Source organism: Vicugna pacos, chromosome 25, assembly GCF_048564905.1.
Source record: "Vicugna pacos chromosome 25, VicPac4, whole genome shotgun sequence".
Taxonomy (NCBI): domain Eukaryota; kingdom Metazoa; phylum Chordata; class Mammalia; order Artiodactyla; family Camelidae; genus Vicugna; species Vicugna pacos.
Genome location: NC_133011.1, coordinates 8050866 through 8068634, shown reverse-complemented (window position 1 = coordinate 8068634; position 17769 = coordinate 8050866). Strand labels below are relative to the sequence as shown.

The following is a 17769-nucleotide window of genomic DNA, read 5'->3' as shown; positions in this document are numbered from 1 at the left end:
AACCCGATTTCTTTGCTTCTCTCTTCCACATAATGCTCCAGAGAGATGGTGAGCGCTCACTTTCCGTTTACAGCTGTCTGCTATAATCCACGGAGTGCAGACATTAAGGCAGGGGCGGCTGTAAGAGGCTGACCTTGGGAATCGAGGGCTGGGTTTGCAGCAAAGACAATGGAAAAAGTAAGCACGAGGCAGGATGTTGCGAGAAGGGCCGATGAGGACATCAGGTTTTAGAAACAAATTTCATTTTTCTTGGATGAAAAAGTAGGGCACCTGGCTAAAGAGGAAATGGATCTATCATGGAATATATATGAATGAGCGTTAGAGACTCTGGGCTGGACCCCAGCCTGCAGACAGGCCATCTGTGGGCTGATTTGTGGCAGTCAAACTATCCCCAAATGGTCCCTTCTGCTCCACATCCTTCTGTCCTTGGCCTGCCTCCTCCCTCGATAACGATGCAATGCATGCGCTGCCTTGGCAGGATGTGGGGGGAGTGGCAGAGGGTGAGGGGATCTTAGATGACTGGTAAGAGATGCAGCACTTCGAACCAATTCCTCTCCACTGATGACCACATGCTTGACTCGTTTCCTTCTCCCTCCATCAGCAACACACACACAATGAAGCTTGCGACCACGAGTGTCTGAGTCAAACCAGATCTCATGATCCCCCATGTAAGAGATTTTGGTCCACAAATGAGTCCACCTGTGAGTGATTATCCCTGGGCGTAGTCAGCCACCGACACTCTCACCCTTTAAAAAGGTGTAAATAGCACAGGGAGGAGCGGCCAGGCCAGAGAGCCAGCCTCTCCCGCATACGGCATGCATGTGTGGTCTAATGGAAAATAGTCCGTCTAATTGTTTTCACATTCTGAACGCTCTCGTTAAAATTCCCATCTAATGCTTGAATGTTTCCAGGGTTTGCATCCAGGTGGTGGGAATTATCTTTTATAAGAGAGGCTCAATTTCCAAATCTGGGCCCTGCCACCATCTGCCACTGTACAAGGGTTAACACGTATTAGAGTGAGTGTTTAAGTTAACACGTGCTGTAAGCAGATTGCAGCTTGTGAGTTTAGTTCTATAGCCCGCAGTGCTTTTTAAGAAAGATACATGGTCAAACTTTTGAAAATCTGGTCCTGTGATATATAACCCTGCTGTACATATCACCAGGAAGAAGTGTGTGAAGGAGCACACAGAAGAATATATTTATAAATGGGAGTTCCACTGACACTGTCGGGAGAACGCGGACAATTCCGTGTGCCTAAGTGTGGACTGACTTCGGGAATGCATTTTGAAAAAATCCACAACCTGCATGCCTCCATAGCGCCATCTTTCTAACAAGATTGAGTAATTCTGTGATGGTTGCAGTTTCTCCAGGATAAATCTGAGACCCACTTATTCATTCATTTATTCATTCAATAAATACAGTGTCTCACCAACATATACCAAACGCTTTGAGGTGCTGAGGATTCAAAAACAAGAAAAAGAGAAGGATCTCTGTCCTTGTGGACTTCCCATTCTAGGGCTTGCCCTGGGACAGATCTCTTAGAAAGATCCCATGCTCTAGATCCCAGGTCAAGCCCTCTGAGATGTCATATGACAGACATCTGAGTCACTCAGCACATCCTTAATATCATCCTGCTGACACCAATGTACTTCTTTAAAAAGAAAATTTTAGGTTTAATAATAATAATAATATAATAATATAACAATAATATAATAATAATTTATTATAATAATATAATAAATAAATAATATAATAAAAATTATTATTAATCTTTTCAGTGGAAGTACTGGGGATTGAACCCAGTACCTCGCACATGCTAAGCATACCCTCTATCACTGGGCTATACCCCATCCCCTCCAATGTACCTCTTGAATGCTGCAGAGATACCTCAGAGTCGTATATTTTTTCTTCCTTCATATCAAAGAGAAGAGAGCTACAACTTCCCCCTTCTTAGCAGCCATCAAGCATCTTATCAGGTAGGACTAGAAGAAACGAGTTCTTTTCCCCCCATGTCCGGGCCCAGGCTGTTCTTTCTCCAAGTTCCAAATACATGTTGCGCAGGTAAGGAGGAAAGGGGGTGCACCCTCATTTCAGACAGTTGGGAGCTTCAGCTTGGCCCTCAACTACGCTGAATGAATCCAATGGGCAGACCCAGTCTATTCAGTCTCTAAAATTCATCCCCATCACAGGGTCAGGTGAGACAAAAGGTACAGTAAAGGGCAGAAAAAAATGTTAGTAAACACAAATGCTAAGTACACGTATACCTGCTTGAGATGTGCAAGGAAAGGGAACACCCAGCAGGGAACCCACACAACAAGCCCTTCTCCAACCCCAGCGCCACTTACTTCTGCAGGTTTTCTGATCCGGATTCAGGGTGAAGCCTTTCAGGCAGCGGCAGGAATAGGAATCATCCGTGTTCACACACTCATGCTGGCATCCATGGCTCAGCGAGGCACAGTAGTCTATCTCTGGGAAGAAAGAAAAATCATAGTGATGGACAAAACTATAAATCTAGCATAGGAAAACCAAGGGATCTGCAGTCTTAACTTTTCCTAAACAGATAAATTTCTGTGACCTCAAACACTCAAGCCATGGAGGGATCTCTCAATGAAGCTATTTCCTGGGTAGAGAAATTTCTTGATATGTTACAAAATGGTTATGCAACAAACAAATTTGTGAAGATGCTTTCCTGGTCCTGGTTCAAGTCAGAGCCACTAAAATGAGAGTCTGACTGGGTGTTGTTAAGTGGTGTCACAGGCTGGGAAGAGAAAGCTTAGCTGAATTTTTAACTGCATTTACATGTAAATTTAAATCATCTCCAGGGTTCACAGCCAGGGAATATTGATCTCTAGGTACACATTAATTTAAACCAAAATGTTCAGGGAAAAATGGTCGCATGGAATTTTTAATAATGAGATTTTATTTGTATACATTTTTTTTAGATATGAAAAGGGACTGCTATTCAAAGGTCTGCACCAAGTATTTTGCTATAGTGGAACGTGGATGCATTCTCTAAAATTGCTTGAAATAAGTGGCCACCATTGGGGTCCTAAGAAGAGTCTTCTTGCTTTGATGAGGATTTTTATGGTTTTAAATAACATATGAACTACATAGATCATTTTCATAATGAAGAATTTGGTGAAAATGAGAGTTTTCCCAGCCTGTACCAAAGGAAACAAAGTGAGTAAGATAAAGGCATACAATGTTCTTGAAAGAAATAACATTGAGAAGATGCCAATTCTTCCCAAATTAGAGTCATGGAAATTTTAAACATATACAAAAATGGAGAGACTAGTATAATAAATCCATGTACATATCACTTGGCCTCAAGAGACTCAATCTCTGATTGACCCTGTTTCCTGTCCACTCCCAGCCCCCGTGCTAAGAGTCTGTATTACTTGAAGGCAAATCCCAGATGTTATATAATTTTTTCCATAAATATTTCATAATGTATCCTAAAAAAACTGGACATCTTTAAAGAATATAACTGCAAGGGGAGGAGGGCATAGCTCAGTGGTAGAGTGCATGCTTTGCAAGCATGAGGTCCTGGGTTCAATTCCCAATACTTCCTCTAAGAATAAATAAATGCTAAATAAACCTAATTACCTCCCCTCACCAAAAAATAAATAGAATAAACTTAAAAAATGACTATAACTGTAATACCACAATCACATATAAAGGTATTTTTAAAAAACTTTATGGAAATGATCTTATATTTACAGAAGTTTGCAAACATAAAACTACAGGTAGACAGGTACAAGAAATGCCTATCTGCTCTCTACCCAGATTCATCTATTGTTATTTTACCCCATTTGTTTAATCATTACAGATTATTTCATTTTATACAATTTAATTTCTATACTGTCCAGTTTCCTACAAGGAGTCTATATTATTGTTGCAATTAGAAAAGGTATTAAAAATAAATATACACATACACAATTGTGAAACTAGTTGCCATGGAAAATGGCAGAAATAAAATAGAAAAAAGAACAGTGTGGGAGGTGCCTGGTAATTTGGAGAAGAAAATAATCAGGGAACATTGCTGGGAACAATATGTACAGCTTCTGATGTCTATATACAACACACAAAATACAGGCAAACAAACAAAGCCAGTTTGGGATCTCAGAGTAGGGGAGTGACGATGAGCTCCCAGGTGTCACTGGAATTTGGGGAGATAGGAAGCAAATGTATTATTGTGGAGAGGACAAGCTACATCTCTATGGACTACACCTACCTCACCACCTCTCACTCTATTCTAGTCATATCAACCTCCTGCTGTCCCTCAACGTTGCCAGGCATCACAGTTTCTGCCTCAGGACCTTTGCACCAGCACTGTTTCTTCTGCTTCAGAAATCTCATCCTTCCCTCAGTGCCTTCAAGTCTTTGAGCAAACATCACTTTCTTGTTGAGACCCGTAATCCTCTGTTACCCTGCTCTGATAGGTATCAGCTCCACTGGGACAGAAGTCTTTGGTCTGTTGTATTTACCACTGCATTCCCAGTGTCTACAAAGGTATCTGGCACACAGTAGGTGTTGAACAGATATCTGTTGAATAAGTAAATGGTTCTTGGTATTACTCTTAATGGAGTGTTTTGTGAAAGTTTAGATGTGTAAACATTGCCCACTAAGAATCAACCTGGATCACTTAGAACAGAAGACAGCTCGCATACCCTCCCGGATGCTTCTTCCACCAGGCAGTTTAAAAACTTCCCTCCAGGACGATCTCAGCTGAGATATTCAGCCAGTTACAAACCCAACCAATGATTCTTCCATCCAGCACACATTTCTCCATCTGGGGCACGGGAATCTCATTAGCAAATTGTCAAAGGTCTATTAAAGTCTGGATCATTGCTCCCACATTTTCCATGCCTGGCTAGTCTACTAAGCGAAATAAAATTATTCTGATATGACTCATTCTTCATGACCAAGAAAATGCGAGAAGCTTAATTTGTTCTGTTGGTCTCAAAGTGCAAGGAAGTAGATAACAGTTCAGTTTAAGGAATCACTTTCTAAGAGTCAGAGCTGTACAAAGTGGAATGCACTGCACGTGGGGTAGTGAGTATCCTGTCAGTAGGGTTATTCAAGTAGAGGCTGGATGATGACATAGTGAAGATATTGTAGGATAGGTGGTTGGGCTAGAAGTAGGCTGAACTTCCAACCAAGGGTCTCTGATTCACGCACACAGGGCTCACAAAGGTCAGTGGCATGGCTGCAGGAAGACAGTGGGGCTCCGCAGCTTAACAAGCTAGCCAGGAAACCCAAAGACTGGTGCATTCTAGTTCTTCTGTAGCTGATTCAGTAAAAAAATTATTTTCTTCATCTGTTTTTCACTCTTCATGCAAGTACAAATATTTAGTATTTTGTGAAAGCACTTCTATTTGAAAAATAAGGATGGAAATGTCAACCAAGTTATCAATGAGGTCTGAAAAATAATGAGGATAGTGATCTCAAAGTCAGCAAGGAATAAACAGTGAGGTGCAAAATATGACATCCACAATTGTCTCTGCTGAACATTATAGGTGTTAGATGCTTGAGCAGCAGATCTGAAACCCACAGTCCGCTTGACGCCAAAGACACGAATCCCTGTCCAGCAGACTGGAGTCCTCTATCCTTCCCATGAAAAGACCCTGAACATCTGGGAATGTTCTCATTCCAGCTCAGGGGTAATGGTTCATTTAGACCGCTAAAATTTTTGCCTCCATGTGATCCAGCAGTTTCACTTTTAAGTATATACCCAGCAGTTAAAAGCAAGGACTTGAACAGATACATGTACATCAATGTTCATAGCAGCACTATTCACAATAACTGAAATGTGGAAGCAACTCAAGTGAATGAATAAACAAAATATGGCCTATACACACAATGGAATATTAGTCGGCACTAAACAAGGTAGAAATTCTGACACATGCCACATCATGGATGAACCTTGAGGATATTATGCTAAATGAAATAAGCCAGTCACAAAAGGCCAAATATTATTATTCCACTTACATGACATACCTGGAGTAGCCAAATTCATAGAGATAGAAAGTAGAATGGTGGCTGCCAGGGGCTGGGCAAAGAATGGAGGAGTGGGAATTATTATTTAATGGGGACAGTTTCAGTTTAGGGAGATGAAAAAGTGCTGTAGCTGGAGGGTGGTGATGGTTGTACAACAACGTGAATGTGTTTAATGCCACAGAATTGTACACTTAAAAATGGTTACAATGGTAAATTTTACATTATACGTATTTTACCAAAGTAAAGAAAAGTTGCCAATATTTTGCAAATTGATGGTACCTGCATATTTCTACCCTTCTCCCCTCTAGAAAATATTCTGATAGATTTATATGCATTTCTTTAGGGTAAGGAGTTGATATGGTGGTGCATTTTTAAAAAAATAATTTACTTATTGTGATTTAGTCTATAAACATTGGTTAAGTATAAAGAGCATACAGAAATGAATATGTAGTCTCTGATATTACAGTTTATTTTTGTTCTTTTGACACATTAGGCCACCCTCGTAAACTTCATGTATCTCTTCTGGAATCTGAATCTTTGACATCAAATAGTTACTAAGTCCATCAGTTTTTTCTGACCACACATTTATTAAATGAGCCATCTAGTTTCTGATGTAAGTCAGTTAATAAAAGTGGTGCTTTTTTGAGCACTATGCACATTTTTAAGTGTATTATTTGTCCAGAAACATAAAGCTCTATTATGTACATTTGGGCTTAATCATAAATTAATCATGCTTGGTGGACTACATTGACTAGTTTACTTTTTTTAGGCAATAGTTGCACACTTCCTAATTGGTTGAACTTTTCAAATACACTTTTGGTTAAAAATAGAGACTAAAATTTAAGGAACTATCTTTTATTTCATTTTTTGTAAGTTTATGAGGAGTAGAAAAAAAAATTTTTTTTAATCTCTCAACCTCACAGCAGCAGCCAGGCTCTGACTTGGCTGGAAGCTGATGTGATGCCTCATTAATTACCAACAGGGATGCCTGCCTTCATTCTGAGCTTCTACCTCCATCCCGTGTTTCTGCTGTCTTAACTGCTCCCTCCTTCTCAGTTCGGACTCCTGTCCCTCCGCAGCTCTGGAGCACTGCCAAGTGTCTCCGGTCTCACAGCTGGACTGCCTTATCCTCTGTTCTCCCAGCCTTCCAAGTACTCTGAGGGTCTTCTTTCTCTTGCCAGGCTTCTCCCCAGGTCTGGCTCCCTGCCCTGCCCCCAGCACAGTAGGAAGGGGGCTCTTCTGGAGGACACATCTCCCAGATGCTGTTTGCCCAGACCCTTTGGAATGCCCCACACTCTTCTCTGCCCACGCATGGGGTGACCCGCTTCTGGGTCTTGACTCCAACAGGTCTGAAGACAGCTGAACTATGGGGCTCTGAGCCGAGTCAGTGAGACCTCACAGCTGGACCAGTCCCTCTTCTGAGTTTCAGCCAGAACTCCTCTCCCCATCCCCCTGCTCTGCTTCCAGGGTCTCCTTCCAGGGTCCCCTTGTTTGCACAATCCTGGGGCATGTAATCCTCCACATCCCATGAGATTCTGGGATAGGGGACAGGCTGAGCACAGTATGGGGGTGACGGTGAGGCTCTGAGAACTGGGGTGGGGGTGGAAGTCAGGTAACCCTAGCCAAGGAGGGAGTTCTGCAGAGGCAGGAAGGAGCCTGGCTAGAAGATGCGTGTTCCTCCAGGCCTCATCCCAGGGTGGCGGCAGCAGCCGCACCTCTTCTGGTCCAGCTGGTCTCCTCCTTCCCTTCACTCGTACATATCACACTGTGAGCCTTCAGTCCTGTAACACCTTGCAGATGACTGAGCTGCTCTGTGTGGCTCGTGTTCCCACCAGCCTCTGGTGGAAGGTGGGGGCCAAGTCTTGAATTTTTTGTGCACTATTAAACTTAACTCAGGCACGTGGTATATGCTCAATAAATACCCATTTAAAGTCTTTGAAGCCAGTGTCATCCCTTAAAAGAATTTGCTTGGCACCAGGTGATTTGTTAAATGGTTTTTATGAATCCTCTTATTTAGTCTTCAAGACAACACTATGAAGTAGGCAGTATGATCTACCCGGTTAAAACTGAGGAAACTGAGGCATAAATAACTTGCCCAAGCTCATCCAGCAAAAAAGCAGATGAGCAGGGATTTGAACAGAGGCCGAGGCTGCCCAGCAGCACATGCCTCCCCTTTGATGGGGAGAACTGACTCATCAGCCCAGCAACCACAACTCCCCAAACACCGCCACAGCCCAGCCTGCTGGTTTATAACTCAGAATATCCAGAAGGGAAGGGAGACTAGGAACAGAACGGTCCATTCACAAATTCACTTATTCTTGCAATGAACAACCATACAACAGTCTTGTGCCAGGCGAGGAGATGAGTCTGGCTGATATCTCTGCACATCTTCCCTCCTCCTGGTTACCTCCATCTCACCCCTCTTTGCCTGATGAATGACAGCCCTGCCATTAATACTCAGCCAAGATCTTCTCCAGGAAGGACCTGGCCTTATTCACTGCTATCAGCATGTGGTTTGGGCTCCAGAAATGTATGTTCTGACCTCCTGTGTCCCTTACACTTCCCTACTCCACCCCTGCCGCCAGCTCTGGTGTTTGTAAACTGTTAATATTTAGGGACTGAAGAGCAAGTTTATGTTTTAGGAGTTCAGCGGGGGGAATACTTTTTAAAAACTGGACAGGCATATCCTGCTTTATATAATAGTTGTATTTGGGAAGTCTGGGAGTATACAAACTTTTTATGAAGTCCTATTTTCTCACTGATGTATGTTTCAGAGGTGATTTATTCTAAATCGTTATTAAGCTTCACTTTTTAAAAATGCTGGGCCTTGGGGAAGGTATAACTCAGTGGTAGAGTGCATACTTAGCCTGCACGAGGTCTTGTGTTCAATCCCCAGTATATCCATTAAAATAAATAAATACGTAAACCTAATTACCCACCCCAACAAAACAAAACACTGTAATAAAGTAAAAAAAAATAATGAAAATGCTGGGCCCTAATACTTTAAAAACAAGCTTTTCTCAAGTGAACCTCTCTATAGGATGGTAATAATCCATACGCAATCCCTTAAGTGTTCTGACACATCTTTACATTTAAAAGAATGCTTTTAGAATCATTTTGCGAAACTAATGACCACCCTCCATTTATACGCTGTCATAGTTAGATGCGCAAAGCTCAAATTAATTCTGATTTGTACGTGTACAGTTAAAATCAAACAGAGCTAAACAGGCCAAACATTAAAAAACAAAAACAAAAATGAGGTGTTCTCGGCACATAGCCCTCCCCCACCCAGGAGAAACCAGTCAACTCCTTTCGGCTCAGCGATTTTTCCTGTCCTTGTGTGGAGTCAGAGCTGAAGCCCACAAGCCACAAAGCTTCAATGAAAGTATTTCTTAAGCCCTGTAAATACTGGTGGGCACAGCCCGGCTGAGCCAGCATGAAGTAAGAGGGTCTGATTGTCAGCGCGCTCAGCAGATGCTGGAGAAACCCTCCCACGTGTGGTCTGTAAGTAAAGATACATACTTCGCCAGATGCTGTGAAGGGTGGCGTGGAGATAGAGTGGGCTACGTCTCAGGACAAGTTAAGAAAGGCCTGACAAAGAAAGAATAGGGCAGAAGGTATAAGACTCCCACTCCCACCCTAGCACATAGTCCTGTATTTGGAAGATGTATACACCTGGGAGATTTCCATGGCTGCAGTGCTTATTGTAATAGCAGCAAAAAAAATTTTGTGTATGCGTGTAACTTACTTGTGCATGTCTTTTTATCTGAGTTAAGAGCAAATCCTTTGGGGCACCGGCAAAAGTAGGAGCCATCGGCATTTACACACTCATGTTCGCATCCGTGGTCTTCTGTGGCACAGTAGTCCACAGCTGTGGAGATTAAAACACAGAATGAGTAGGAACACAAAGAGGTAAGGGGCATAGCAGTATGGAAGCATACTTGTAACAAATATAAGTAAGGATTCATACTGTTGCCCCAAAAAGAGCATGGATAAATAAACGTGAATCTAGGGCCTTCCCCGCCTCCACCCAAAAAGCAGGAGCCTGGATCAGACAATTAGTATCAGAAGATACTGAAGAACACAGGAACAACTTTATTTAAAAGTTAAAGAAATGCAAATCAAAACAACCACAAGGCACATTTACAATTATTAAGCTACAAAAGTGAAGACAAGATAAAACCCAATGGTGGCAAGACAGCGTGAAAACAGAGTTATTAACAGTGGGAGGCCTGATAAACTGATAAAAATTCTTCTGGAAGGACATTTGATAATGTTCACTCGGGAAATGTGACCAAAGCAGTAACTGAAAAAAGGAGGAAATTAACTATTGGAATAAGCTATTTATAGCAGTATTATTTACAATGACAAAAAATTCTGGAGGGTGGTAGGGGGGTATAGCTCAGAGGCAGAATGCGTGCTTAGCATACTCGAGGTCCCGGGTTCAATCCCTGGTATCTCCATTAATCAAAAAATAAGTAAAATAAAATAAAACAGTAAAAAAGTCTGGAAAATAAGGTGACTATTTAATAAGGATAAATGGTTTAGTAACAATACAGCCCGAGGAAACAAATACAGCAGGTTTATGTTGAAAGTGGGGCCAATAGAATTCCTGTTGGATCAGAGGTGAGGCAAGGGAAAGAGAGGGATTAAGGCTGGCTCAGGGATGGGGAGATGCGGGTAGAGTGGGTTTTGTCGGGGAAGATTAGGAGTTCAGTTTTGGGCATTAGGTAGTTTGTTACCATTATAATTCTAACATAATTGTCAATAAAAAGACAAATATAATATGGTGAAAAAAGCAGATCTGAAAGTTGTATATGTACAGTCATTAAATCCAGGTAGAAGAGAGTTATATGACAATGCCTGAAAATTAGAAATAAGAATGTGTGCTGTTATTAAGGCGGTAGAATTATGGGTGATTTTTTTTCTTAAAAAAATGTTTCCCTCTATATAATGTTTTAGGATATTTTAATATCAAAAATTTGTAAAGAATAACAAGGAAATGGGACCTGCAAATTAAAGCAAAACTATGCATTGAGAAGATAATGACATATTAAGATATTAATCAAAAGACACAAAAAGAAAAGCTAAAGATTTGTAAAGGGTAATAACGTGTGTTGTGTTGATTCTTTTGCTGCCAGGCTTCATTAAATTTCTGTTATAAGTATCATTTTTTGTAAATTCATTCCCTAAAGAGTTCTAATAGTGCCTGATAATTTGTGGGTTTAATACAGAAGCCACTTTGGTGGGAACAGTGCATTCACACAGTCTCAGGATCTGAATGTCATGGACATGAGCCAGTTGCTGGAGTTGAGTCATAACATAAATATTGCGCTAGCCCCAAATCCTTCTAAAAGTGAATGGCTCATCTTTCAAGAACCAATGTATCACTAAACAAATAACTGAGGACACTGAGGGCACAGAGGTCAAGGATACCGAGCCCTGGCACGTGCCCCAGTCTGCATGTCACAGGAGTGGGCCATGCTGTGGGCCACACTAGCCTGTGTTAGCAGGAGGCACTCCCCACCTCCCACCTCCTCATGCTGGGCCTGATTTACCATCTTGAAAATCTCCAACCCCCAACGTGGGCATCTGCCGTCAATCAGCCAGTCCCACATGAGGCCACCCATTTGTCAGTATCCCTTCCAAAGAGAAGAGCTGCTAATCTATCTGACTGCCAAGTTCCAGGACATTGACGGCACCCCAAAGATGAGTAGGGAGGTCGCTGTACCTAAAAGGAAGGAACTCAGACTCTACCTCTTTCTTGAACTTCCTCTTATATACACCATGGGGTGTAGTCTCTGGGCCCAGCCATCTCTGTCCCTCAGAGAGACACCTGAGCACTCTGGCCTCATATTAGACTGGGGAGAGACTAGAAGCTTTGCTTAGACTAAAGTCTAAGCCATATACTCCAACTTCGCTTTTTTTCCAGAATGCTCTAGAACAAGGCATCCAGTGTTGGATCAGGTGTTAATAAAGTTGCAGTGAAGAAGCTCTTTTAACTGACCTCCACTTAACCAACTCCTGATCAATCACTGCTTTTCATTCCTTCTGAAAATATGGGACCTATTGCCCAGAACATGCTAAATGCTCAAGGCAGTTGGAACACCTGTGCTTTAGAACATCTGTGCACTTCTCGAGTCGGCTGGGTTGTATACTTATAAACAGCCTTGATGCAACACTTGCGCTCTAGAGTGCCCATGTACTTTTCCTACTAACTGACTGTAGCTTATAAAGCATCAGGTCTCTAAGTATGCTGGTGAACCAGCTGCAACCATCATCCCTTGAGAGCTTATTAGTAATGCAAATTCTCAGGCCCCACCGTAGACCTACTGAATCAGAAACTCTGTGTACAGGGCCCAGGAAGATGTGTTTTGACAAGCTCTCCAGGTGATTCTGATGCATGTTAAAATTTGAAAACTGCTCTTAAAAAGAGTCAAAGTTGTTTTTGTTTCCAGACCTCTATATGCCATTTATACATGTTATTATAATTAATTTAAATAGTATAAAAACCAACTCGATATAAGCAAGCACTAAAATGAATTGAATTTTTTAAAATAAAAACTAAATTGAAAGCTTTGGAAAGCTTAAGGTAATCTGTTAAGCAAAATTGCTCTAGAAACAGGCACAGATGAAACATGGGAAGGACTGGGGGCAGTTTCACCAAACTTTATAGATTCTGCCCTTAGATTGCTTTATAGAAGTCTTCAAATTCTTGCTCCAGTTTAAAGAAATCAAAATTGAAACCCACAGATAACACATTATGGGTATGATTTATGCAAGAAATATTTTTAAAAATCATATATTTTTGGTTGGGGAGGGTATAGCTCAGTGGTAGAGTGTGTGCTTACCATGCAGGAGGTCCTGGGTTCAATCCCCAGCACCTCCATTAAATAAGTTAAAAAAAAAACCTAATTACCACCCCTCAAAAAAAAATAAAGAAATAAAAATTTAAAAATGACTCCATAAAAAAAAGTGGACACCAATTATTTTAAAAATCATATATATTTTAAATGAACTTAAAATTAGTAATTTCTGAAACTGTAATTAAAGGTAATTTTTATTAAAAGTACCTTTATGTGTTTCAAAGAAAATTAAAATGCTTAAGGTAGGTTTGGAGATGCTTTTTTTTTTATGATTCTACTCTTTGAACGACATTTTCCCTCAATCAGCCAATCTTACAGAATAAGAAGCTTCTCCTGGACTTTGATTCTCACGCTGGGTTTGTTTTTTGTGTGCACAGCTCTCTGAGGAACAGAAGGGGAGAGAAGAGAATGGCAAGGCAGGATTCCAGCATTCCTGGGTTCCAAGACTGAGGCCCATAAAACCCAAAGGTGTCAAATCCCATTTTGATTTGAGGGCCGGCCACTGGCTCACTGCCAGGGAGCTGGGGACAGCAGTGAGGCCATCAGTACATCGTCACATGCTAGACAATCCCAGTTCCGGGCACGTGAACCTAAAAGCTTTCTAAGGGTGAGAGAGTTCCAGTCCATCTCTGACCTCCTTTGCGGCAAGTTTTGAGTTCTTCGCCTAACTTCCTTGGTTGCAGAACTGTACTTGCAAAAAGAGAGGCCAAGTTTAGGGGGCAGGTGTACAGCGGGGACTTTTGCGTGTACCTCGGAGATGCCTCTGTTGTTCCAAGTCCTAAACTACTTCATCTTTCTTGGTCGTTATGCCTGAAATTCTACATCCTACAAACAGAAAGAGTAATTCCCTGGCAGTAGCTCTTCAGCTCTCCAGATCACAAAGTGCTAAGATGTCAGAATCTGAAGCCAATCTCGCTGTGTTCAGCCTAAAACGTGAGAAATTGCTTAGCTGTCTCCACAGATAAACTATATTTGGTGCAAGGTAATAAAGCTTAAGACTGAATAAATTTAATAATAATAAATTAAATAATAAAATAATAATATAAGTAATAATAAATATAAATAAATAATAATAAAACACATTTAATAATAAAGTGTCATTGACAATTTGGTCACATTCCTAGGTTTCCTCAGCAGGGATCAGTCCACAAGAGAAGCTCCTTGGTAGAAACCGGATATTTTAAAGAGAAGCATTTGGGTTTTAATGTTTGTTGATGACAGAGTAAGAAAAACCAAACTTTTCATTTAGAGAAATGGTAGAATCAATTTACTTGCTGAGTATATGTAAGATACACACAGAGTCAGACTCACAAAGCCTCTCGTACCCAGGGCACGGTGGGGTTTCTTTATGCAGGATTTTAAAACTCAGAGAGTTTCCTACAGGTTTATTTTGTTTTATTTTTTTATTGAAGTGTAGTTAATTCACAGTGTTAGTTTCGGGTGTACAGCAAAGCGACTCAGTTATACATATTTTAATAACACAGGGAAATGCTCTGGGCTGAATTGTGTCTCCCTGACCCTAAACTCAATTGTTGAAGTCCTAGTTCCTAACAGGTCAGAATGTGACTGCATTTGAAGACAGGACCTTTAAAGAGGTGATTAAGTTAAAATGAGGTCGTTAGGGTGGATCCTAATCCAATGTGACTGGTGTCCTTATAAGAAGTGGAAATCTGGATACACAAAGAGGCACCACGGATGCACGAGAACAGAACAAAGACCATATGCAGAGGCAGCAAGCCAAGGACAGAAGACTCAGAAGAAACCAACCCTGCTGACACCCTGACCTTGGACTTCCAGCCTCCGGAACTGCGAGAAAATAAATTTCTATTGCTTAGACCACTCACTGTGATATTTCGTTATGGCAGCTCTGGCAAACTAATACAGGGAGAAATTCTTATATCGGGGGATGGGGGAGGTTATGCTTCAGTCGTGAGGAATAAGCTGACCAATTAAAAATCTGACCTTTCCATATAAAAACTGATCCTCCCATCCCTTGTTGCCAGCTTAAATATCATCCATTCCCTCCTCACGGAGGGTACTTAATATGGGAGAATATAGGAAGAAAGCTTTGAAAGCAGCAGTAACACCAGGCTAAATCCCCATGCTATGTGCCACCATCATTCTGGGTATGGACCTCAATATGATTTTTTAAATGTACCATATGTTTGATGTATTATTAAATGCAAACATTCGTAAGAAGACAAAAATTCACAAAGGATAGAGAAATTCAGATTCAACTAGTATTTATCAATTGTCCATGTATAGTACTTTTCCAAGTGTTTCACATACATTAGCTCACCTCACCCTCACAACAACCCTTAGAGGTAGGTATTATTGTTATCCTCAATTTACAGATGAAGCCACTGAAACAGAGAGGTCAAGAGACCTATAAAATGTGGATAAGAACAGTACCTACCTCAAAGGGTTGTTGCAATTATATGTAAAATATTTCAAATGGCGGGAGGGATATAGATCAGTCGTAGAGCACATGCTTAGCATGCACGAGGTCCTGGGTTCAATCCCCAGGACCTCCACTAAAAAAATAAAATTAAATATTTCAAACAGGTCCTAGGACTTAGTAACATTCCATAAATGTAGATTATATTTTTATCACACTGCCTCCCTAATCAGATAAGGTTGATTTGGGGAGTAAAGAGATACCTTAATGCCATTCAGTTGTTCCATAATCATTTACTGGGCAATTACTATGCGTCAGGCATTGTGCTAAACCCTGGATGGTAATGACAATCAAACAGCATCTTGAGATGGTAAGACATCTTGGAAGAAAGGCAGGAAAGAGAAGCCAAGCCTTAGTGGTGATTATCTCCAGGAATTGAAATTGAGGAGGAATGTCTTCCAGGTTTTGATTTTACATACATCGGTCCTCTGATTTTTTTTTAAATAAGCAAAAAACTGATTTTGTAATTTAAAAACCAATCAAGGAAATGAATGCTTGAGATTGTGATCACTCCACCTCAGTCAATGATTGAAGAAAAACATTTTGCAAGTCTACCCTGTGAAAGATGAAAAGTACAGGAATTGGCTTCTGCCCCTAAGGGTTTACAATCTGCTTGGGTGGATAAGATGCAAAGAGGACCAAAGTTACCCCAAAAGACAAGGCAGTCAGTGAACATCAGGTGAGCAAGTACAGCAGAAAATTCACCCTCAAGGACAGACGTAAATGGTCTTTGAAAATGTATAGTTTGGGATGGACATTAACACAGCTTTAGTGGAAGCTGATGGATTATAAATACCAGGACTCAACTAAAGCAAAGTGAGGATCTTAGTCAGTAATCCACCCTTGACCACCTGGATGCTGAAATAAATTCAGTATCTAGAGTGAAATGAGCAGTTGGGGAAATGGGACTCTAACATTCCACTAACTCAGAAGTGTGGAAATGTTGTCTAAAAAGTCCTGAATCTGGCTAGGAACTGAATTTTCATGCAGGTCACAGTCATAATTCGGGGATGAGTCAAAGTATTCCCAGTGCATCCATTCATCAGTAGCTGGTCATAAATTTCTACCAAACTTCTTTTAGTAAAGAGCTTAGACTTGCTGTCCCCACTTTCTGACCCCCTAGCCCCTTTAAATCTACCCTTTACCCCCTCCGTCTTGATCATTATCAATGGCCTCCTGGTCATGTCTGTGTCCCTAATGCCCAGAGGGTGCCTGGCAGGGAGTCTGGAAATGTTGGCTGAGATGAATCCATGACTCAACTCGATGGCTCCTTCTCTTAAGTTCTGTTCCATCTGGCCTCGCTGGGGCATGACACTAATACTGACCTGGCCTAGAAATTCTCCTTCCCATCATATTTCATAGCTTCTGATTCTCTCGACCACCTCTCCCCAACTCCTCCACCCCCATCTTAGGCTGCTCCTTCGCAGACACGCTTCCTGCCCGTCTGTCTCCCTCCTGCTCCCTGCATGTTCCTACAGCTCAGGCCTTCACTTTCCCCAGCTCCACACTTCATGGAACCCAGGAAATGATGATAATAATGTGTTGTAATAATAATAATAATAATAATAATAATAATAATAATAATAATAATAATAGTAACAATTGCCTAATGTGTCTTAGGAACACTACTCATTATCTTATTTAATTCTACAAACTCCATGATGTATGTATTATTACTCTACATCATAGATGAGAAAACCAAGGCTCAGAAATAAAATGACCCATGATTAGCAAGTAGCAGAACTGGGATTTGAGCCCAGGTCTTACTGTACTGAAGGTCCAGATGCTTTCAAAACCAACACACAAATGAACACTTGAAATGGAAATTAAAATTCAGAAGGAAATGGACTGTGCTGCCTCCTGCCTGCATCACTGGTGCCACACCCTCCTCGTGGCGTTAGTACTGCTTTCTGCTCCCTCTCCACGTGTCCTTCTTGGTGCCTCATCCCCACTTCCAACCCACCTGGTCTAAAGCTACTCATTATCTTTTTAAAAAATCTGTTCCCGCTGCTCTGGAATTTCATCACTGTTGCTTTCACTCTCAGAGTCACGGAAGCTCAAACCCAGGCGTCAGTTGTGGTTTTCCTTCTCCTCTCGATTTATAGCATTTCTTTCATCCCTCACTCTTTCTCTCTCCATTTCTACAGTCCTACTCAAATCCTGGCTCCTGTCACCTGTCACCAGAGGATGTTTATAATCTCCTAACTGATCTTTCCATCCCTCCCCATCTTCCTCCTGGAACCCATCCTTCACCACAAGATTAACTTTCCTAAAATGAGGTTTTGCATTTATCAGTCCCAATTAGAAACCCTTTAGTGTCTCTTTGTCAGAGATAAAGTCCATACTCTTTAGCCTGTTTTCAAAGCTCTGATCACGATGGTTCCACCTAATATCTTCAACTTCATCTCCTACTTCACACCTGCAGGAATTCTCTGCTTTAACAGA

The 17769-nt window shown here is 41.3% G+C and overlaps 1 protein-coding gene and 2 non-coding genes across 4 annotated transcripts in view; 2 read left to right on the top strand and 1 right to left on the bottom strand.

Moving 5' to 3' along the window:
* The window catches only part of MATN2 (matrilin 2), a 118911-nt gene that overhangs the window by 30722 nt on the left and 70420 nt on the right, over positions 1–17769 (bottom strand). For both annotated transcript variants that reach the window (XM_031691185.2, XM_072949494.1), the window contains exons 6-7: positions 9749–9871; positions 2346–2468 (exon numbers count right to left, since the gene is read on the bottom strand). In XM_031691185.2, coding sequence (XP_031547045.2) covers positions 2346–2468; positions 9749–9871 — 246 coding nt within the window. The remainder of the gene's footprint in view (positions 1–2345; positions 2469–9748; positions 9872–17769) is intronic.
* Positions 3499–3571, top strand: TRNAA-UGC (transfer RNA alanine (anticodon UGC)). The gene has a single exon. It is a non-coding gene; the product is annotated as a tRNA-Ala (tRNA).
* Positions 12817–12889, top strand: TRNAG-ACC (transfer RNA glycine (anticodon ACC)). The gene has a single exon. It is a non-coding gene; the product is annotated as a tRNA-Gly (tRNA).